At 35.1% G+C, this 24,969-nt stretch overlaps 1 protein-coding gene across 2 annotated transcripts in view; it reads left to right on the top strand.

The window, feature by feature from the left end:
* Positions 1–16,760, top strand: part of DNAJC10 (DnaJ heat shock protein family (Hsp40) member C10) — a 58,833-nt gene extending 42,073 nt beyond the window's left edge. For both annotated transcript variants that reach the window (XM_024766549.1, XM_024766541.1), the window contains 10 exons: positions 504–631; positions 932–1,048; positions 4,806–4,907; positions 6,120–6,275; positions 7,229–7,362; positions 8,011–8,064; positions 8,340–8,487; positions 11,978–12,097; positions 13,888–13,992; positions 15,296–16,760. In XM_024766549.1, coding sequence (XP_024622317.1) covers positions 504–631; positions 932–1,048; positions 4,806–4,907; positions 6,120–6,275; positions 7,229–7,362; positions 8,011–8,064; positions 8,340–8,487; positions 11,978–12,097; positions 13,888–13,992; positions 15,296–15,307 — 1,076 coding nt within the window. In that variant the 3' untranslated portion in view covers positions 15,308–16,760. The remainder of the gene's footprint in view (positions 1–503; positions 632–931; positions 1,049–4,805; positions 4,908–6,119; positions 6,276–7,228; positions 7,363–8,010; positions 8,065–8,339; positions 8,488–11,977; positions 12,098–13,887; positions 13,993–15,295) is intronic.
* Positions 16,761–24,969: the final 8,209 nt, after the last annotated feature.

The following is a 24,969-nucleotide window of genomic DNA, read 5'->3' as shown; positions in this document are numbered from 1 at the left end:
ATGATTATGCCATTGCCAAGGTAGGGAAGGTGAGAAAAGGAGCAAGTTTAGGGGAAAATAGCTCAACATCAATTTGGATATATTTTGTTTAAAATGTTTATATGACACCAGTAAATATTTCCACTGGGCAGTTGGTAATACAGGTTTTGAATTCATAAGAGAAGTCTAGGTTGAAGAAACAGATTTAAGAGGCTGTAACAGTAGTTCAGGTAAGCAAAAAGAACTCAACACTGCAAGGAAATTATTCTGCCTCTGAGGATGAAGGAACTTTTCAGAGATCTTGACATTTTATCTGATCCTCTAAGAAACAGAGTAAAGGAAAGGTTTCTCCTGGCAGAGCAAACCTATGTGTATATAGTATACATAACACTAAAACCTCAACAAAATCAATTTGTTAATAAGTTTATCTTCCTTTAATATTTCAAGTACAAAAGCTTTGAAATGTTTCTGTGGATAAAAAGACAGAATGTATATTTTAATTTTTCTCTTTCTCTGTTTCAAAGGAAAGAAGATTCTTTATGATATACTTGCCTTTGCCAAAGAAAGTGTTAATTCTCATGTTACCACACTGGGACCTCAAAATTTTCCTGCCAATGACAAAGAACCATGGCTAGTTGATTTTTTTGCCCCTGTAAGTTATGTTTATCTGTCAAATCTCGATATTGTCATTTTCTCTTGTCGCAGCAAAAAAACATTTTCTGGGTCACCTTGAACCATGCATATTAGAATCATGTTACTCAGTTTGGCCACTGCCACATATTACTTCTAGGAAAGGCTGATATACCTGCCCCTCCCCTCCAAGGATTGAGACTATAAATGCGTAAGATTTGTAACTAAGTATGGTTTGTCTTACTTAGAATCTGCTTGTTGTAAAAATGGTGTTTTTTTGTTTCATTTGGCTCAGTGCTTATGAATATTTTTTCTTTCATAGTGGTGTCCACCATGTCGAGCTTTATTGCCAGAGTTACGAAAAGCATCAAAGCATCTTTACGGTCAGCTTAAGTTTGGTACATTAGATTGTACAGTTCACGAGGGACTCTGTAACATGGTAAGGCAAAGTACAAAAAATTTATTCTAATTAATATTTTTGTAAAATGTTTTGGCAGCCTAATGTTAAAGCAATAAAATAACTTTCAAATGTACATCTAACATTTAGAATAGTAACAAATTATTTAAAGAAATAACTTCAACAAAATGATATAAAATTATGATTGGACTAAATGTAAATAGATAATATGTGGTTCAATGTAGACAGGGTCTTATTTATGAAACTCAGAAAAATATTTAGTTGACTTGATAAAATACATGATTATTCGATTTTTCAATTATTTAAGATTTTTTTTAACTTAATATTACCTTTTGGTGGTCTATAGTTTTTACTCTTTGTCTTTTAAGTGTAGTTAATAGAAATTAAACAAGCTTCTTAACTTTTGTTTACATACAAAATATTTTCTTAGGTTAATAAATACTCTTCAGTTTAGGAAGAACTAGAAATTATAAAATATCCTTGGGGGAAAAAAAAACCTAAATCAAGCCTCCAGATACCAGTGTATAGGAAATCCAATGACAGAGGAACATGTCAGGTGACACCAGGTACATACAATCTTCAAGTCCCAGCATGTAGAGAACTTTACAGGACAAACACCAGTTTATTGGATATATACATTGAAAGAAGGAAAAAAGAGATGAAAAAGACTTACAAGACATATCATTCAAATGCAGTGTCTAGGCCTTGTTTGGATGCAGTTCAAATAAACTAACTCCAGAAAAAAACAATAGAGATAATTGGGGAACTTGAACACTGGATATCTGATGATTTTCAGTAATTATTATGATGGAGATATACAGATGGCCAACAGGCATATGAAAAGATGCTCAACTCACTATTAGAGAAATTAAAACCATAATGAGGTATCACCTCATACCAGTCAGAATGGCCATCATCAAAAAGTCTACAAACAATAATAAATGCTGGAGAGGGTGTAGAGAAAAGGAAACCCTCGTACACTGTTGGTGAGAATATAAATTGGTGCAGCCACTATGGAAAACAGTATGAAGTTTCCTTAAAAAACTAAAAATAGAACTGTCATATGATCCAGCAATCCCACTCCTGGATCTATATCCGGAAAAAGCAAAAACTAATTTGAGGAGATATGTGCACCCTGGTGTTCACAGCAGCACTATTTACAATAGCCAAGACATGGAAACAACCCAAGTGCCCATCAACAGACAGTTGGCTTAAGAAGATGTGTGTGTGTGTGTGTGTGTGTGTGTGTGTGTGTGTGTGTGTGTGTAATATTACTCAGCCATTAAATAGAATGAAATATTGCCATTTTCAGCAACATGGATGGACCTAGAGAGTATTATACTTAGTGAGGTCAGTCAGACAGAGAAAGCCAAATATTATGTGAAATCACCTACATGTAGAATCTAAAAAATACGAATATGTATATACACAAAACAGAAACAGGCTCACAGAAACTTACCGTTAACCAAAGCTTGTGAGGGGGACAGATAGGGGTATGGGATTAACAGATACACACTACTATACATAAAACAGATAAGCAACAAAGACTTACTGTATAGCACAGGGAATTATATTCAATATTTTGTAATAAGCTCTAGTGGAAAATAATCTGAAATATATATATATAAAACCGAATCATTTTGCTGTACAATTGAAACTAAATATTGTAAACTATACCTCAATTTTTTTAAAAAAAGAATGTTTTAAGAACATAATAGAAGTAAATGTAGGGTGAAATCTTTATGCATCTGTGTGAGGAATAATTTCATTCCACACAGACATGCATGCCTGTGTAGGCACACATACACTAAGGATAAAAATTATGAATGGGAATGAATTTGGCTACGTTAAGTGTTTAAAACTATTGCCAGAGAAAGAGACATTATAAAGTCAAAGCAAACAACAGAGTGAGGAAATATTTGCAACACACATAACTGACAAAACCTTACTGTCCAGAATATTTAAAGACTACAAATCAATTTTTTTTAAATAGAAGAAAAATGAGAAAAGTGTACAGAAATTTTGTAAAGGAGGAAATTCAATAAATATGGAAAATGTTCGACTTCACTAGTCATCAAGAAAGTACAAATTATAGCAATAGTCATACACCCCGTCCATCAAATTTTTTTTTTAATTTAGCTGACAATAGCAATTACATGAATAAATAAATTATCCAGTCACAGAGTGGAATAACCATAGAGGACTTAAAACTAGATCTGTCTTTACCAGCATGGGTAAATCTCAAGAATGTAATGAAAAAAGCAGGTTGCAGAATAGTATAGAGTATGATGAAATTATAGAAAGTTTATTTATAAGTGCTGAAACATTACAATATTCTGCTTAGGGATACATATGCATGTAGACAAAGTCTAAAACATCAATGGATTGGATACATGCTCTTTCCTGGTGTCAGGGAGGAAAGGAAATGGGATCAAGAAAGAACTTTCAACAGTCTGCCAGAATGGCAGAAAAGTTAATCATCTTTAAATGTAGCAGAGGTATACGTGAGTGTTTGTTATTCTCTTTTCATTATGTTTGAAATTTCATTAAAATAAGTTTAAAAAATGAAATAAATAAGGCCTTTCTTTGGTTTTGAAGGCCTTGTATGTGACTTTAAAAAGGTGCTAAGCAAAGATAAAATATTGTGATAAACTAATTAATTTGAATTCCTGTAGTTTTTCTACTTTTAATCTCAACTTTTAAATATCCTATAGATAATTAAGCAAAGTTTAAAGATTTAAAACTATTGCATCAAATTCACCTGGAATAGAGGTCAGGATTCACTACTCACTAATTGGTTAACTTGACCAGTCACTTAGCCTCTCAGTACCTCAGTTTCCTCATCTATAAAGTTGACTTAGTAATTTTAGCTTCTGAATAGAATTGTTGTGAGGAACAGATGAGAAACTCCACATGTCAGTGCTAAAAAGGTGCTCAGCACATAATAAGGACTTGTCAAATGTTAGATAAAATTACTGTTTTGTTCATCTAATGGGTTATTTGTGCTCATTTACGAAAGTTTGATAAATGTTTCCATTGTTTTTTGTAAAATTATTTTTGAATCCTAGTCAAAGATTCCAATTTGCTAATGAGTGCTTTTCAACTTTGAGGATGCAAAGTTCAGCTACAGCAAATCCACAGATAGGGATCTCTTTATAACTTTTTTAAAAAAATAAATAAGAAGAAAAGCTTTAGAGAAGTGCATTCTAGATTAGTGTTCATACTAATTCTGTGGAGGAAATTATAGTATTTTTTACCATAAAAGCTGAATTGAGCAAAGAATAAAAAGTGACCTCATTTTTAGGGCATGATTCATAATTCTTTAACCTAAAATATGGTTCTATACACATGAATTATTAATTTATTTCCTTATTCTTGCTATTTTTATTTCCTTGATTTTTCTTCTACTTCTGAACAAATTGGAGTGTTTATTATGGTATTAAAAAAAAAAAAAGCTAGAGATTAGTCTGCTCTTTACATCCTCATCACCTTGGTTCAGGAGGGCAGAAGAGGACTTCTCAGTGTTTCAGTGCCTGTGGATTTTATGGCTAATGGAGTAACTATAAATAAGGATCAAATACTCAGGAGTACAACAATAAATCTATTTCCTTTGCTAAATCAGGCCAGGCTAAAATTTTTCAGTCACCAGCAGTTTAGCAATGAGTTTTAAAAATCTTCTTGTTGTTACTTAAATAAAGGCAAGCTGGTTATGAATTTGAAACAATTGGGTAAAGTGTATAAAATCTTTGTTTAATTTGTATTCTCTCATTCCTAACAGTATAACATTCAGGCTTATCCAACAACAGTGGTATTCAACCAGTCCAACATTCATGAATATGAAGGACATCACTCTGCAGAACAGATCTTGGAGTTCGTAGAGGTATTTTAAGTTATAGCCTGTGGCTATAAATCCTTCCATGTATGTTTACACTTTGTATGAATAGTTGATAATGTTTAATAATAGGATTTGTTCTTTTTATGCCAAAACATTTTCTGACAACATTAATTTGTTAAATTTTCTACTCTTTTAAATATTATAGACTTATTTTCAGAGTTTATAGCAAGTATATGTTTTGTTTGTTACCTAGTATAGTGCTTTGTACTTATGGACATTTATTAACAGATGAAATTGTAATTTTTACATAAAGCCTTGTCACCCCCTTTCCCTGTTTTCTCAGGTAGAATTACCACAGATTATTCCTTTTCATTCCTATACAGATGAGATAGCAGTGAGCCCCATTCTTGTATAATTCCAAGAAATATGTGGCTAAGGACAGTCTTACCCCAACTGCCAATGGAGGGCTTCTTCAAGCCCAGGCAGCTTATGCCGAGCCTCCTGTGTTATTAGCCCAGAAGTGCTCTACATCTACAACATCTCCTTTTTTCTCACTAATAGTCTTAATTGACTAAAATAGTTACAGGGGAACTCCTAAGAAAGAAATGAACAATTCTAGCTTATTATCTGTGCAGTGACCATTCTACTTTCTGTCCTGCTCATCTCTCCCTCCTCCTCCAAAGTAATAGTTTTTTGTTTTGTGTTGTTTTTAATTGTTTCCCCAGGGAAGCGAACATCTTTATTAGTATTACCCAATCATGATAGACTGAAGCTCTGTTAAAACAGTATTTGGAGCAAGTGATCTGAGGTTGTGCAGTATCTCGTCGGAATGTCAGAAAAATAGAATAGTAGGCTTTCTGTAAATAATTAAAGGGTCATTTCCAAACCAATTATTGGTTCCAAAAAGAACTATATGGCCTGTGTAGACATCTGGGCAGCTCTTGGAACTCTTGCCTCATCTACCTCTAACCTTAATTAAAGTTGCCTGTTTTCTCTACCTAAGATGATTTTAGTGATGTATAAAATAAGAAAATATACCTTGATTTAATAAGACTGATGGGCAAAATCCAAGCTTAAAAAATAAAGGATCATTTCTTTTTAAAATAATTCACTATAGATTCTCTTTATATATCCTAATGTATCTTTTGATTATTCAGAAACAGGAACCTTTCTAAATGACATATACCAACAATTTGCCAAGAATATATGAACTACTCCTTTTTATATCTGTTACAATGAACGCTGTATTCTCTTTAGGATCTTATGAATCCTTCAGTGATCTCCTTGACACCCACCACTTTCAATGAACTAGTTAAACAAAGAAAACATGACGAAGTCTGGATGGTTGATTTCTATTCTCCATGGTGTCATCCGTGTCAAGTCTTAATGCCAGAATGGAAAAGAATGGCCCGGGTGTAGTAAAATAGTTTATTGTAAATCTTAACATTTACTAAGAATGTTTATTTAACAATTATTTTGAAACTGAGATGAGTGAACCCGCCTCTAGATTATCACTTAATAAAAGTTCTGATCACTTTTTATATACCAATTAGATTTCAACTCTGCTTCTGTCTGGTATATGAATAGTATAGAATAATTACCCTTTTTTCTATGTCACTTGGTGTATATTTGACCAAATTTCTGCTAGCATCAAACACACAGATCTCCTTTATTTCCTATTAACATTTTTTCTACTTCGTCATTTTTACAGCTTAAAGATACAGTTTCTTCACAATATTGTGAGACTTTAAAGTAAGAAAAAAATGGCCTTGATCAATGAAACAGATTTTTTAATTTCCTACAGAGTGGTATAAATCATGAAGGATCAGGAACAAATTATTTAAATACCAGAATGGAAAATGGAATTACTATTTTGTATTTATTTCTAAGATAAATAATAAACCTAAGAGTTAAAATTATTTAGTATCTTAAATTCATAATAATACAATTTTCTGCTCTTTTCAATAAAATTTTTAAATTTGGGCGTGACTCAGTATGCTGTGACCCATGGCTGCATTTGAAAAAGTAACTCTTTGAAATACCATTGCAAAGAACTTCATTAGTTCTTGGTTTCTAACACTTTGAATTTTATAACCACACAATTTTCCCCATGTCATAGATGAACAAAATCAATTATTTAATCTGCAATAATTGTAATAAGTTCTTGACTACAAAATTAGATTTCCAGTGCATTACTATAAATGTTCTGTTATGTTTTAAGCCCTTACCCATTTTTTTTTGGTGAAAATCACTGATAAATAATATAATAATCATCTCACAGTGACTATTTCTCTATTGTAAACATATATAAAATAGTTATAGTAATTTTATTCTAATTACTTTGATCTCTTTTTTTTCTTTTATAGACATTAACTGGACTGATCAATGTGGGCAGTATAAACTGCCAACAGTATCATTCTTTTTGTTCCCAAGAAAATGTTCGGAGATACCCTGAGATAAGATTTTTTCCCCCAAAATCAAATAAAGCTTATCAATATCAGTAAGTGTTCTCTAAAATTTGAAGATGTTTATATAATCATTTATTTATACAGTTAAAATTTAAAAGTTATCCTAACTAAATAAAAGTTAAACCCAGTATTTTTGGGAGCCCACCATGTTTAAGATAGTGTGCTAAGGAGAAATTTACAAGATGAAAAGTGAATTGAATAGTCCCACTGATCATGAAGCTGACAATCTTGTAAAGAAAATGAGGAGAGGAAGAACACTTGTTAAGCCCCTATTTGGTTTCAGGTATTCTACCAGCGGGTTTTTGCTCACATTATTTCCACTAGTCCTCATGGGTCTTAAAAAGTGGGTAGGAATTTGATAGACAGTAATAACTGGAATAAAGGTTCAGAAAGTAAAGCCTTGGAGATTTTGCCATTACCACAGATCTATAGGAAATGTCCAGCAGGCGGCTAAACATTCAGGTCTGTCCAGAGTACAAAAAGACATCGAGACTAGAGAAAAATATATTTGGAAAGCCATGTAAGCAGTATTTGCAGCTAGGTATATCTGAGAAAAGAGATGCTAGATGAAGTCAGTCAACTAAACTTATCTTTTAAATTGCTACAAAGAGATTGTTTTCTGAACATGTCCAGTAATAGAAAATAACTGTCTACAACTTATGTATTTTTTCTTCTTTCAGTAGTTACAATGGTTGGAATAGGGATGCTTATTCCCTAAGAATCTGGGGTCTAGGGTGAGTAATTAAAATATGTATCATTGTATAAATTATATTCAATGCTATTTACCTTCCTCTCATGTCTGTAGCTAAATTTACTGAGTTGTTTAAGGTTCTAGCATTTTAAAGTACTTAGTAAAGAATTATAATTTACCAAGATAAGGTTGTTCTTTATTACATTATTACATTGTCATTCTTTGAAGTCATTTAACTTAGAAAGATTTGCAATATTCTATTTTAGATGTTTGCTTTGGTTTTGTATAATGAAAAGTAATTTTCATCCCTTGTCACAGATTTTTACCTCAAGCATCTATAGATCTAACGCCTCAGACTTTCAATGAAAAAGTTTTACAAGGGAAAAACCATTGGGTGGTTGATTTCTATGCTCCTTGGTGTGGACCTTGCCAAAACTTTGCTCCAGAGTTTGAGCTCTTGGCTAGGGTAAGTAAGTCATGTCTATCTACTTAAATAGGTTGTGGTCACTGGCATGTTTTAATAAGTAGATAAGACATAGTAAATATATTTCTTAAAAGTTTCCTTGAATTTAAAAAACTCTGTTCCATTTCTGTGATTATAATCTTTGCAGTCAGTAGATTTCTTCCTTCTTTGTTAAAGCTTTTAGCTAACATCCTTATCTTGGTTGACATTGTCTTCTTAACCAAAATAGCCAGAAACCTCACTTCTGCTTGTTCCTTATTTTCTTCCCATCACCATTACTCTGCTGCCATCCAGGCAGTCACTAGATCCTATCAGTTCTATCTCCTAAATGCCCTTCAAATCTGTCATCTCCTATCATCTCTGCTAGCCTTTTGTTCAAGCCTTCATCATCTCTCATCTAGACTCAATCATTTGTCCCCTGCATCGGCAGGTGGACTCTCAACCACTGCGCCACCAGGGAAGCCCCATATGTGCCTCTTAACAAGTCTCATATTGCCAGTCTACCTTCTTCACTTCCACCCTGATGATCTTTCTGAAATATCGCCTTCTCTGGCTTCCGGTTAACCACATTACTTGACCTGCATCCTTGACTACAAATCTCTGATGTGACCCTTCTGACCTCTTCAGCTTTATCTCTCTCCCTGACCTCACACCTTACACTCCAGGCACTACAAAGTACTCCAGGTTCTCTGAACAAGTACCCTTATGTACATGCTGTTTCCTCTCTAAAATGCCTTTTCCTTACCTTGGTCATCTAGATTTTTTTTCTCCCTATCGTACAAAACCCAGCTCTAATGGCATTATGTATTCTCTAACCTTCCCACTTAAGCAGTGTCACCTGGATATCAGGTACTCCATCAGTGTGCTTATACAATGCATGTTAACTATATATTAAGATATCTTTCTCCTCTATAAAACTATGAGCTTTGTGAGGGCAAGATACATGTCTTATCTATCTGTATATCCCCTCTGTCTTAACTCAGTAAACGCTTATAAAATTAAACTAAATGCAGTCTGTTTTGGTGTTTCTGTCATAACAGTCCAGTTAGTGGCCTCATCCAGACTGATAGCTTCCTCACCTCTATACTCAAGGAACTTTGCCTTTGGCTATGAAATATTCATTAGAATGAGAAAGTCAGTACCAGTTCCACCAGTCTAAAACAAAACCTGAACATCCCAAGCCAGGGGAATTTTTTAGCAAAAGGATTTCAAAAGCCCTATGGAGCCGTAAAACATTGTTTTAGTTATTGACTGGTCTTTGAAATAAGAGGTTATTCATTTTTTTCTACTTATATCTTCTTTTCCTCTTACGCTTCCTTTTTCTCCAATAAGTCTAACAAAAATGTTTTATTCCCTTATCCCTTAAAAACTTAATTATATATTTTGTAATGCAGCAACATCTTGCATATAGCAGAAAATTATTAAAAAGGTCATTCAGCAAATCCTAAGCACCAAGTAGCATTATGCCAAATATTAGGGCTAAAAAAATGGAAAGACAAAAATTTCATGTCTTTAACAAGATTTTAATCTAATGGGAATATAAAATGCAAATTAATATATATAAATCAAGAGGATCATTACTATAGTGAAATTAGAGTGAAACAAGAGTATGGGAAGAAGAAGGTCAGAGTCATGCCAGGAGGACAGAAAAGTTAGTATTTGAGATGAGAATTACAACATGACTAGGAGTATGGCACTTTGAAAGGGTTGGCTAGAGAGTACTGTAAACAGAGAAGACAGAATTTGCAAAGATACAGGGACACAAGACAGTGGAGCATGTTAAGGCTTCTCCACTGTTGGTCCAGGATTACCAGAAGGTAAAGACAGAAGGGGAGTGGCAAAAACTGAGGTGGCAAGAAGGAGATGGCTTGGTCTGCTTGCCTACACTACTCACATTGTACACTCTTCCTTACTGTTTTCATACTGTTCAGAATGTATTCTATATAAGCATTGGAAGAGAACTGTTGGATGTGTCAGGATCCATTTTATATTTTAGAAGGATCACATTGAATGGACTGAACATGAGCCATCAAGATCAGAGAAAGATCAGAGCACCAAAAACAATATGGTGTCCTTCTGTAACCTAAAGTACAAGTCAACTAGACTTTTCTGACCTTCACTATGAGTGTGAGTGTGTGTGTGTGTGTGTGTGCGCGCACACATACATGCTTCTGGATGCATTTTTGCTGGTGCCCTAGCACAAGTTAGTCCACCTGTTGAGTACCCCAGACTTGGGGACAAAATTAGAGGTAGCAAAGATATTTTAATTGTCCTGAAGTGAGAGGTGATAACCTGAACCAGGATTATGGCTGTGGTGATAGAAAGAATGGAACAAGTGTGAGAGAGATATAAGAATGACTGGGATTTAGTATTTGTCTGTGATAAGTACAGTAGAAAAAGGAGTCTAGGATGGCCCTAGTTTCTGGCCTGAACTGAGTGAATCGTTGGACAGAAGGAGTAGTGGGTTAATGCGAAAGGATTCATTTTAGAAATGTTATGTTTAAGGTGCTTATTTAAGTGAAACAGGCCAGTACATAGTTGACTGAAATCAAGGGGAATAATAGGGTTCAGCAGCATATAGGTATATAAAATCTCCCTGGGAGATTTTTCACAGTGAAAAAAATTGTTGATGAGAGATGGATCTGTGATTGGACATTTTAATTTGAGGGGCGGGTGTAGGAGGAGGTCCCCATGCTAGAAATGAGGAAGAAGAGCCAGAGAAGTAGAGTAGCCAAGAGAATAGTGATAAGCCAGGAAAGAAAAGAGGAAAGAAAGGTGTGGTCAGTAGTGACAGATACCCATTAAGAAGACTGAAAATTGTCCATTCAGTTTGGCCAAATAGAAGTTATTGGTGAACTTCTCGTGGTTTCAGTGAAGGGAGCGGTTAGAACAGAAGCTAGCTAAAATGTGTTGATAATAAGTAGATGATGAGGAAGTGGTCAAAGAATAAACTGCTCAAAAAGAGAAAGAAAGAAGCAGGGTGGTAACTAGAGGAACCAGTGCAATTAAGGAAGGAATTCATTTTGGTCATATGTGTATATACTGAAGAGTGAAAGATCTCCGAGAGAGAGGGACCAGAGAATATAGACATAGTCAGCCTTCCACAGGAGGAAGAGTGCTGCCTCAGCAGATGAGACCAGAGATCTGAGGGAGGTGGAGGACAGAATCTGAGATGTTTGTGGTGTGACAGACACATTGTGGGTAACAGGAGGAAGGCGAAGAAGAGTTCAGGATAAAGCTTCTCAATTTTCTTGATAAGGCAAAGGAGAGTTTATTTGCTATTGGCGGGGCTGTGCTAGGTAAATAAGAGTTCAGAGATAGTAAGAATTTGGAAGCAATCTTGTTTGAATGGAAATGATTAAAACTACTTTTTTTTTAAAGTAACAAATCCTTAGATTTATATATATTTAAAATTTTTAGTATCATATTGCTTTGTGGTTGCCAGAATAGTATATGCCAAAGAGAATAGCAAAGCATATTTTTCTCTTTTTAGATGATTAAAGGAAAAGTGAAAGCTGGAAAAGTAGACTGTCAAGCTTATGCTCAAACCTGCCAGAAAGCTGGTATCAGAGCCTATCCAACTGTTAAATTTTATCCCTATGAAAGGGCAAAGGTATGTACATGCCGCCTTCTGTGTGCCTTTCCTTTAGCAGGTAACGTTTTCTAGTTTCTTTCCCTTTGTCATTTTTAATTTCACTGCATGTCACTGAAACAAGCTTCTTTTCACATACACGCCAAGTGATTTTAAAAGATTTTTCTGCCTCACAGTTGATATGATCTCCATTGCCTTAAAATTTTTATACTCCTGAATAGGGAACTACTAAATAGACACACCAAAATACTAATAGTAGTTTTCTGTGGGTGGTATAATTCAAGGTAATTATTTTCTGTGAAGTTTTGTATTTCCTACTTTTATAGAATTAACATATATTATCTTTATAATTAGTTTTTCTAGGAAAGAAAGAGAAAATTAAGAGAATACTGTCATCATACTTACAAAATAGCCTTAGTACCTGAGCATTTACCTTGAGGAATACTTATTAATGGTTTAGACTATAAAATAAAAGTTAGGGTTCCATGGTTCATTCATAATTTCTTTTTTGGGCCACTGACAATATGTTTTTTTTTTTTTTTTAAACAAGAAAATTTGGCATTTACCAGTGCGTCTCTATGGTCATTGATACAAAAGCGTATATCTTTCAGCCAGTATAATTGCTAACTGAAAGGACTTATGACCTTTGCTGTCTTCCCAAGTAAAATAAGACATTTTTGACAATAGAACTGTGATAAAAATAAATATCTGCCATGCATTCATGTTTTCTTGTAAAACATTGAAATGAATAATTTCAAATGTTTTAATAGATACTTTTTAAGAATATCAGATTAAGATCTTGTGTTATTTACTTGTGATTATAATACATTTTGAAATAGAGCTAAAGAAATTAGATGATGAATTTCAGAAATGTAGATTTGTCAGACATCTAGATTTTTCAGTGAAGGATTTTGGTTTATGAGGAAGCTATCTCTGTCTTAAGAACAGTCTGGGGTAAGCAGAACTCAGTGATAGTAAAGGAGCTTTATACCAGAGCCTGAATCTTAATTCCTTTGGAATCACTAGCTTCCCAGTTCCCAGAACACTTGAGAATTAGGTGACATATATAGGCGTCTTATTCAGGTAGAATGATGTTAGGGAAGTATCAGTCACAGAATTAACCAGGCCATACAGGGAGCTGTTTGAAAACATGATGTTACCACATGTCCAGAGGATAAGATTAGGACCCAAAATATCCCTGTCCAAACAGAAAGGCAGGGGTAGAATCCAGAAGTCCAGCAGAGAAGGCCAAAGCAGAATGGTGATTGAAGTGAGAAATTCAAACCAGGTGAGCAGCTATACACAGAAACAAAATCCTAGCATACAGTTTGGAGTTCCCACCAGGAAGAAGGAAACAGGTGGCTCCAGATCCAAAATAAGCGGGCCTGGATGTATTGACCTGTCTTCTCTCCTGCTTTTTAGCCACCTTCCTGCTGTAGGTAGACGAGAACCAGGAAATATACATTGCTTTGCACTGTTGTAGTTGGTCAAGGTTTTGTCTATGCCAGTGACTTTAGATTAGAATGTTTTGAGTCCTCTGGGGACATCTTAAACAATTTAGACGTTTTGAGGCATTTGGAGTTAGCAGTGCATTTTAATCAAGGTATTAATTTACGTTTCCATAAAAGTATTGTTAGTATTTATTTCAGGTAAATTATTGGTTAACTGCTTTTGCAGCAGCATTTCCTTGAAGAAATTGAAGTTTTAAACACTTGGAACTTTAAGGAATAGTTAATCAAGTTTCTTAGATGGAAATGTCATGTTTTGATTAGATACTTAAAAGGTTATAAGAAGAATGTTTTCAATTGTAGAGAAATACTTGGGGAGAGGAAATAGATTCCAGAGATGCAAAAGAGATTACTACCTTAATATATGAAAAATTGGAAAACCTCCAAAATCATGGAAAGAGAAATAAGGTAAGGACTAAATCTAGAACTGACTCTGGCAAACAGTATTTGAATTTATTCTTACTATATAGTATATGTATCAATAAACAGTAAAATGAAGCTTCAAAAATTAGTAAGTAGTTAGAAATTTCTTCTTTGGAAAATATGACAAATTTAGCCTCTGGACACTTAAATGCTTAGAAATTGGGACAAGTAAAACCATTTAACAGAAAAATAGTGACTATGGTCATAAGTTATTAAAATTTGTTCAAATGTAAAAGCATTGATTTGAGCCTCATAACACTTTGGAGAGCAAGTTTTCTTTTGTTCTTGGTATAGTCAGGATGTATTAAAACCTGTATTCATCTTGCCCCCCACCCTTGAATTATCAAGAAGCATTGCAGCCTCTTTCCTGCTATTCTTCAGAGGGCTATTCATGTTTTCCTTTTTTAAATCAGTATCATTCTAGGACATATTTAGAAACAGACCAGAGAGTTTTTACAAATGCTAGAGTGCTTTCTGAATGGAATTTAATTTCTTGGATTCTTTCCCTATAAGGTGAAAAGACGAAAGAACAGCACAGCCTCTGAAGAGGGCTAGAGATGTCTAGCTTTATAGATCCATATTAGAACTACAGACCCTGGTATAGGAAGCTTTACAAGCTACCTCAAGAATTATGTTTTATCCAAACCTAAAAGATAGAAAAGAGATAGTTATGAAACTTTATTTTTTTTGTTTCAGTGAACAAAAATGTTTTTCTGATATTTTGGCTATGTTCGTTTTCTCAAGATGTTTTATTTTTAAAATTGTGACTTATCTCAAGTGAAACATTTGAAATCGAAAACATTAGTCATAAAGTAGAATATGCTAACTGAAATTAAGTTATAGAGCACATCAAAATATGACTTTGAAAGTGTGGTAAAGTTATAATTGGTATTATCTGCCATGGGCAAGTGAGAATTGTGAGATACCCTTTTTCCATTGTTACAACAGGTGAGATATACTTCATCTGATCTATTAAATAAGAATATTGAGTAATTATTTTTGAAAAGGTAAAACTTAGGTCAGGGCTTCCCTGGTGGCGCAGTGGTTGAGAGTCCGCCTGCCGATGCAGGGGACACGGGTTCATGCCCCGGTCTGGGAAGATCCCACATGCCGCGGAGCGGCTGGGCCCGTGAGCCATGCGTGTCCGGAGTTACTAGAAAAAAAAAAAAAAAAAAAAAAAAAAACTTAGGTCAGGTAAAACTTAGGTCAGTTTATTATTTTTAACTTCTTTTTAACATTAGATGTTGAAAGAGAAAGGAATTCAATCACTCTTACATTATTATTGTAGGATGAACTTTAATGATGTTGAAAATGAAGAAAAAATTGAAAAGAAATTGACAGATGACGTCAGAAGCCACCTTTTCAGAATGTTACTATGTTCTGGATGGGAATAAATGAACATTATCTTGGACTTGTAATTGCACTGCTTGAATTCTGTACAACATTAATATAAATGAAGGGTCTGCAGACTTTTTCCCTAAAGGGCCAGATCGTAAGTACTTTAGGCTTTGCAGACTATAGATGGTTCTTTGTCACATATTCTCTGTTTTTATTTTGTTTACAACCCTTTAAAAAATGTAAAAACCATTCTTAGCCTCAAGGCTGTACACAAATAGGCCACAAGCCACATTCAGCCCATGGGCCACAGATTGCTGACCTGACCCACAGAAAGATGTTTAGGCTGGCTGGCTCAAACATGAGCCTGCTCTATGATCTATGTACATGCTAAGTTATACAAAGTGTACTTTATCAATTCAAGTTTTGTGGCTGGCCTGAAAAGAGAACTTGGTTTTCAGTCACCTGTTCTCCTAAAAAATATCTCTGAAATTGATTATCTGACCATGTATTTCATATAAAAAACATACTCAAAATGTGGGAAAATAAACAGATACCCTATTTTCATGCTGTATTAATTATAGTGAAGAGATTCATTTTCTTTTCTAAAGGTTGAAGAATTGGTTTTAATTTTTCACATATGAGAAAAAAATTTATAACAGAAAGTAAACAAATCCTATTGATTTCTATAGTATCCACATATACCTGAGGGGGAAAAAATATTTATAGCAATTAACTGGGCATTGTAGAGTACCCCAAATATTTCTATATTTTAAAGATATGTGTTCATTTATTTTCTGAATTGCTTTCATAATGTTTTCCCTGTGATGGTTATTGATTTCTGAAGCATCTTTCTAATATCTGTTTTTGATTTCTGGAGTTGGTTTTGATGCATATCCTTTATTTACATTTGCCTTTTTTCCTTCATGGTTTTGGTTGTTCACTCTTGTCCAATGTTTATTATTCAAGAAGGAAAAATTAACTTTGTAGATTTGTTTTCCTAAAGCTCGTAATGATGCTGTGTTTATTCCAATTATTTTACTGTTGGAGGCTGCCATTTTCAGATAAATATTGGCCTAACAACTGAAGTTAATTTTGTAAGAAAATCAAGGATAAAAATTTAAGGATGGGATCTTTTAGTTTCTTAATTGTTCAGGCTCAAGGAATCCAAATGTTTTTTCCTTGCACATTAACAAAACATTGTAACATGTAGTTATTTAGTTATAATTCAGAATGTATGGAATGGTAAAATCCCAACTGATCAAAAGAGGTCAACAGATTTTTTTCAAAACTTAAGTTTTCCCAAAAACCTATTTGAATCATGCTTTATTATGTTGGGAGAATTTTGGGTTTTTGTTTTGTTTTGTTTTTACCCCATTCCCCAAAATTTCCTCATAAAGGTTAATTTATAACTGCAATTTATCCCAAAAGTAATCGATTTTTTTTTTCCATTTTCAAGTCTAACCCTATTCTTCATATTCTCACCCATATTGTTTCTTGTGTATCTTTTAACTTATCTTAAATTCTACTTTACACATGTGGGCACATACAGAAGAGTCACCACTTCTAACCTTAATTTTATAGCACCTTTTTTACTTATGTTCAGTAATGCCAAGTGCCTTTCATTTATTAAATTTTCAAAGCCTAGAACATTTTCAAACTTGGTTTGTTTCTACAAGAATTCCAAAATGGAATGCCTAAAGAAGTTTTGGTAAATATTTGCTGAACTTGTACCGATTATGAGAGTACCGCTATGCTGGACACAGAAGTGTGCAAAAGTAAACTAAACCCAGCGCTTAGTCCCTGTCTCCCTAGTGTCTGTAAACTCACAATTCTGACATGGGACCCATAAACAAGCTTATAGATACCTGTACTACTACCTATAAAAACTGGTTGAGAAATATCTTAGGCAGTAAATGAAATAGTAAATATTATGTATCCTGTAACTGGGCCCAGGTATGTGCCTGTAGAATCAGCTCAAAAGCCAGGACTACCTGGGAGACATGTTAAGTAACATGTAGCATAAAAGTAACATGCATCAGAATTTTCTGCAATCATGTCAGTATCATTGACATGCTGACAGGATTAAAGGTTCTAACGGCCACATTAGTGCGGTAGAGCACCTCTAGAGTGCCAGGTAAAACATGGCATTTTTCTCAGCAACACCATTTTTGTGTGCAGCTAGCCTTGGGTAACATAGCACCATTTCTCGCAGACCAGAGTGCATTCTATCAGGCAGCGAGACTTGAAAATTAGATGTTTAATGTGGTTATGTGAAACTGTTGGGAATGTGCGTTTGGGGCATTAATGATGCTTGCCTGCTCTAGTTCCCCAAATTTTATTTAATGTCTTTCATATCTTTTTCATTTTAAGGATATGATTAAGATTTTAAAATAACTATTTCAAAATAACTATAACTACTTTAATATTTTAAAGGTTTTCTTTAAATTTGTCCTTGTTTTCTAACAGTATTCAAAGCAGGAATTTTCTTTGAAGAGTACAGTTATTAGAAAAGCATTACTATGTTGTTTCCTATGGGACACAGTTTACAAAGATACTTATATAAGAAAGTTTTTAATGAAGAGGTAGTGTTTCTAAGCCATTTAAACAATTTTTGTATAATAGTCTAATTTCTTCAGTCTACCAACAAACTCAGATGTCTCATATTCAGTCCACCATGACTGTTTAAGAAATAGTACAAAGTTTAAATTAAAATGCATTTAAAATTTTCTGTAGTGATACTTGCAGGATAAAATTGATTCTGAATATGAGAAGGAAATAACCTTTCTGGTAGTATACCACTTTATATAAACCAAAACTTTAAATGTACCCAATGGGAATTCCCTGGTGGTCCTGTGGTTAGGACCAGGTGTTTTCACTACCATGGCCCAGGGTCAATCCCTGGTCAGGGAACTAAGACCCCACAAGCCATGCTGCACAGCCAAAAATAAAATAAATAAATGTACCCAAATTCTTCTGGTGAATAATCTTGTTTTTAGTAAGAGTAATAAGAAAATTTAGGTCAACCACCAAGCTAAGTATAAATATATTACTGATCATATATAAAAACGTTAGTGATTTACTGGCTTGAGTCTTTTTTTTTAACACTAGATTTACATTTAGGTTCTTGTACAAATGACCCACAGGTTTGAACTGTGCAGTTCCACTTACATGAAGATTTTTTTTCAATGAATAGGTTCTACAGTACTACATGATCTGTGGTTGGTTGAATCCATGGATGCAGAATTTCAGATACATAGGGCCAACTCTAAAGTTACACATGAGTTTTCGACTGTGCTGGGGGTTGGCAACCCTAACCCACACATTGTTCAAGGGTCAACTGTACTGTCACTCAATCCCCTTGTTAGCAGCTGGATATATTTTGTGAGCGGAAACTAACCAGAATAACAGAGGCTGATGCCAAACTGTCCCATATCAATATTAAATCCAGGAATGTGGTATCTTGACCACTTGATTGCATTATCTTGTCACTTGAGTGAATTATTTAGTAGCCTGAAAATTAGTAATCATGCGAAAAGGTCTGTGCTGCTCTAAATTAGGTTTTGCTTAAGATTCAAAAGTAAGTAAGTAAAATAGATCAGTAGAAAAGATAAGTCCCACAGAAGGGTCCCAGCATGTGGAGAAACTTGGTCCATCAAGGGCTCCTGAGACAAACCATACACTTAACAGTACCTGAGATTGGTCCTCATGACCAGACACAGTAGGAAAGAGGAAAACCCAGAAATGTGTTCTTCATCAGTCTGCCCTCTGGTCTAACAAGTGATAGACAATTCTTCATTAAACTACTGCTATTCCAAACATCTTGAGGAGGTTAAATTTTTTTTTTAAATAATCAATAGGTTCCAGTACAAGATGACTCCCAAACTCACCTCCTCCCATGGACAAATTGAATATACAGCTGTATACAGAACAATTCCCTCTGAAAGAAATCTAGAATCTAGCTGAGCAACTCTTACACATCAGGTGAATGAGAAAAAACCCACACTGGAGTGGGTAGGAGAGGCTGAGACACTATCTCACCATAAACCCCACCTGGCACAATGACATGACCAAGAGGGAACTCAGGACTACCAGTTTCTCCCTGAGGATCAAGAGGTTCAGACCCCACAGCTGGTGCTCCAACTTTTAAGACTTGGACCCAAGAGATGGGCCCCAAAGCATGTAGCTTTGAAAGCCAGCAGGGCTTGCCTCCCTGAGACCCACAAGGCTAGTGCAATCTGAGAAGCAGTTCCTTACAGGATTGTATGGACTCACCATGGCTAATCCCCCAAGGCCTAGCACAGAGGGAACATGCTGAAACTGCCCAGTCTTTACATGGAACAGGCCTATTTGCTTATCTTAAATGCTTTAGCCTGAACAGCAGTCTTCTACTTTAACACACTCCTAGGGACTCACTACATTATTACTCTACAGAGACCATGGAGGCTGGCAGGCACCATCTTTGTGTGCCTCACACCAGATCACCAGCACCTCCAGAGAAGGAGTTTGTGCAAACATCTGGCACCCCAGCTATTATGGCTGCCACCCAGGGGACATCCCTTGAACACCTGGTTCTGGTGGCCAGCAATGCTTGTGTATCCCATAGGACTGTAGCAAACAAGCAGTTCCCCACAAGCCTCAGTGCAAAGAGAACAGACAGAAATGCCATCTCCCAGTCATCCTCAAGAGGTGTATTTGCATACTTTAAAAGCTGCTGCCTGAGAATAGTTTCCAATCAGCCTGCATCTAAGTGTGGGACTGAGATCCATCCCCTTTGGGACACTGACAGGTCTTGGTACACTCTCCACTACTGAGAGCCACTAAGAACAAAGAAGTCTGCTTGGAAGATCACAAAGATGTGATAGCCAAGAGCTAGGGCATGGTTAAATGATAAGGTTCATCTACACAAGACCTTCAAAACTGGGAGAGCTGGTTTTACCTAATGCATAGAAACCAACACAGAGTCAAGGAAAATGAAGAAACAGAGGACTATGTTCCAAACAAAGAACTAGATAAAACCTCAGAAAAAGACCTTAATGAAACGGAGGTAGTGATTTATCTAATAAAGTTTCAAAATATAGTCATAAAGTTGCTCACTGAGGTCAGGAGAATGATGCATGAACAAAGTGAGAATTTCAATGCAGAAAATATAAGAATGTAGCAAGTAAAAATTACAGAGCTGAAGAATACAATAACAACTGAAAAATTCAGTAGAGGGGCCAACAGTACACTAAATGAAGTAGAAAAAGGATCAGTGAAGTCAAACACAAAACAGTGGAATTCATCCAATCAGAGCAGTGAAAAGTGAAAGAATGAAAAAGAGTAAAGATAGCTTATAGGACACCATCAAGCAGCCCAGTATTTGCATTACAGGGGTCCCAGAAAGGGCAGAAAAATTTGAAGAAATAATGGCTATAAGTTTCCCTAACCTGGGAAAAGACACAGACACCCAGATCCAGGAAGCTCAGAGTTCTAAATATGATGATCTAAAGAGACCCACACTAAGACAAGTTATAACTAAATTGTGAAAGACAATCTTTTTTTTTTTTTTTTTGCAGTATGCAGGCGTCTCACTGCCGTGGCCTCTCCCGTTGCGGAGCACAGGCTCCGGACGCGCAGGCTCAGCAGCCATGGCTCACGGGCCCAGCCACTCCGCGGCATGTGAGATCTTCCCGGACCGGGGCATGAACCCGTGTCCCCTGCATCGGCAGGCGGACTCAACCACTGTGCCACCAGGGAAGCCCAAAAGACAGAATCTTTAAAGCAGCAAGAAAAAAAAAAACTTGTTTCATACAAGGGAACCCCCATAAGACTATAAGCAGATTTTTTTTAGCAGAAACTTTGCAGGCCAGGAGGGAGTAGCATGGTGTATTCAACATGCTGAAAGAAACAAAAGCTGCCAACTAAGAATAGTCTACCTGGCAAAGTTGTCCTTCAGAATTGAAGAAGAGTTTTCTAGAAAAGCAAAAGCTGAAAGACTTCATCGCCACTAGACATGGCTTACAACAAATGTTAAAGGGGATTCTTTAAGCTGAACTGAAATGACACTAGTTAGTAACAGGAAAACATACAAAAATATAAATCTCACTGGTAGAGGTAAATATATAATTAGATTCAGAATACTCTAATGCTGGTGAGTTAATCACTTACAAATCTAGTTACAAAGGTTAAAACACAAGTAACAAAAATAATGAATTACAATAATTTCTTAATGGATACACAAGAAAAACATGTAAATTGTAACATCAAATACATAAGAGGGGGAAGTAAAAGGGTAGAGTTTTTGTAGGTTACTGAAGTTAAATTGTTATAGCATAAAACAGACTGTTATATATAAAAGATTATCTATGTAAGTCTCATAGTAACCACAAAGCAAAAACCTACAGTAGAGTCACAAGAGATAAAGAATCAAAGTATATCATTACAGATCATCAATTCACAGATGAAGGCAACAGAAAAGAAGAACAAAGGAACCACAAAATAGCCATAAAACAATTAAGAGATGGTATTAGTAAGGCCTCACCAACCTATAATCTAAATGTAAATGAATTTAATCTCCAATCAGAACACATAGAATGGCTGGATGGATAAAAAAATTTTTTAAAAACCCAACTATATGCTACTGACAAGAGACTCACTTCAGCTTTAAGGACACAGATAGTCTCAAAGTGAAGGGATAGGAAAAGATTTCATGCAGATGGAAACCGAAAGAAAGCTGGGATAGCCATACTTACACCAGAGAAAATAGACTTTAGCACAAAGCAAGTAATAGTGACAGAGAAGGTCATTATATAATAATGATGTCAGTCCAACAAGAAAATGTAACATTTGTAAATATTTATGCACCCAACATAGGAGTACCTAAATATATAGAGTAACTATTAACAGATTTAAAGGGAAAAATTGACAGCAATACAATAATAGTAAAGGACTTCAATATCCCACTTTTATCAATGGATAGATCTTCCGGACAGAAGATCAATAAGGAATCACTGGACTTTTAAACAACACGTTTGGCCAGATAGACTTAACAGACATTTACAGAACATTTCATTCAAAAACAGAAAAATACACATTCTTTTCAAATGTACATGGAACATTATTCAGGATAGATCATATGTTAGGCCACAAAACAAGTCTTAATTTAAGAAGTTTGAAATCATATCAAGCATATCCTCTGACCACAATGGTGTGAAACTAGAACACAATTATAAAAGGAAGACTGGAAAATTTTCAGATATGCAGAGATTAAACGATATGCTCCTGAACAGCAAATGGGTCAAAGAAGAAATCAAAAGGGAAATCAAAAAATAACGAGACAAATGAAAATGGAAGTACAAAATACCAAAAGATATGGGATGCTGCATTTCTAAGAAGCAAACAGCAATAAAAAGCCTACCTCAAGAAACAAGAAAATGTCAAATAAACAGCCTAACTTTACTCCTAGAGGAACTAGAAAAGCAAGAGCAAACAAAGCCCAATGGTAGCAGAAGGAAGGAAATAAATATCAGAGCAGAAATAAATGAAACAGAGACTAAAAAGTAAACAGAAAAGATCAATGAAACTAAGAGATGGTTTCCTGGAAAGATAAAATTGACAAAACTTTAAATGGGATAAATGAGAAGAAATGGATAATTCCTAGAACATACAACCTACCAAGACTGAATTATAAAGAAATAGAAAATCTGAACAGCCCCATTACTAGTAAGGAGGTTGAATTAGTAATCAGAAACTTTCCAACAAACAAAAGTCTAAGACCAGATGGCAACCTTTCTCAAACTCTTCCAAAAAATAGAAGAGGGAAATTTCCAAACTCTTTTTAGGAGGCAAGCATTACCCCAATACCAAACCAGTCAAGGAAACTATAAGAAAGGAAAATTACAGGCCAATATCCCTAATGAGCAATGATGCAAAAATCCTCAACAAATTATCATCAAACCTAATTCAAAAATACAGTAAAAGGATGAAACCCCATGATCAAGTGGGATTTATTCCAGAGGTGCAAGATGGTTCAACATCTGCAAATCATCTACTAATCGCATTTTTAAAATGGAAGATAAAAGTCATATGATCATCTCAATATATGCTGGAAAGTCATTTGACAAAATTCAACATCTATTCATAATAAAAACTCTCAAGAAGTAGGTATCAAAGGAATGGTACCTCAACATAATAAAGGCTGTGTGTGACAAGCTAACAGCATACTCAATGGTGAAAAGTTGAAAGCTTTTTCTCTAAGATCAAGAACATGATAAGGATGTCCACCCTTGCCACTTTTATTTAGCATAGTACTGGAAGCCCTAGCCAGAGCAATTAGGCAAGAAAAAGAAATAAATGGCATCCAAATCTGAAGGGAAGAAGTAAAACAGTTTCTACTTGCAGATGACATGATATTATATATAGAAAACCCTGAAGACTCTACCAGAAAACTGTTAGAACTAATAAATTAGTAAAGTTGCAGGATACAAAATGAATACACAAAAGTCACTTGCATTTCTATAAACTAATAAACTGTCAGAGAAGTTAAGAAAACAATTCCATTTACAGTTGCATCAAAAAGGATATCTAGGAATAAATTTAACCAAGGAGGTCAAAGACCTGTACACTAAAAACTATAAGACATTGATGAAAGAAATTGAAAAGACTCACATGAATGGAAAGACATTCCATACTCATGGACTGGAAGAATATTGTTAAGATGTCCATACTACACAAAGCAATCTGTAGGTTCAATGTAACATCTATCAAAATCCCAATGGGGGACTTCTCTGGTGGCACAGTGATTAAGAATCCACCTGCCAATGCAGGGGACACAGGTTCGATCCCTGGTCTGGGAAGATCCCACATGCCGTGGAGCAACTAAGCCCGTGCGCCACTACTACTGAGCCTGCACTCTAGAGCCCCCGTGCCACAACTACTGAAGCCCACACGCCTAGAGCCCGTGCTCTGCAACAAGAGAAGCCACCACAATGAGAAGCCCGCACACTGCAACAAAGAGTAGCCCCTGCTTGCTGCAACTAGAGAAAGCCCGTGCGCAGCAACAAAGGCCCAACACAGCCAAAAATTAATTTTAAAAAAATTCCAATGGCATTTTTCACAAAACTACCACAAACGATCTTAAAATTTGTACAGAACCACAAAAAACCCCCAAATAGCCAAAGCAATCTTGAGAAAGATTATATTTCAAAGTTACAGTAATCAAAATAGTATTACTCTATTTTTGAGTAAATTTAAATTTAGACTTACCCTAACTAGTCACTAACCTTTCTTTTCTTAGTTCTGCATTTTGTTTCTTTTACTTTGTTGCTAAACAAGTGAAAAAAAAATGTTTAATGATTTATAAAAGTGATATGTGTATTTATATAATAAAATTTTCAGGCTTAGAATAGCAATGTTTCATATGGTTTACTACAAAAACTGAGGTTACTGTTAGATCAACTGCATTGTGATTTTTAAAAGTACCTCAGCAATGCATTCTCTCCCAAAAACAAGTCACCAAAGAACACAAGACTCAATAATATGACATATCAAAAGGCCTTAATCTAAATCACTATATAAGGGGTTAGGAAAGCGAATTTAATCTGTATTAACTATAATGATAAATTCAAAATGCAAAAAACATACCTA

Source organism: Neophocaena asiaeorientalis, unplaced genomic scaffold, assembly GCF_003031525.2.
Source record: "Neophocaena asiaeorientalis asiaeorientalis breed wild unplaced genomic scaffold, Neophocaena_asiaeorientalis_V1.1 scaffold113, whole genome shotgun sequence".
Lineage (NCBI taxonomy): Eukaryota > Metazoa > Chordata > Mammalia > Artiodactyla > Phocoenidae > Neophocaena > Neophocaena asiaeorientalis.
The sequence above is the reverse complement of the archived record's forward strand: the minus strand, read 5'-3'. Positions and strand labels throughout refer to the sequence as shown.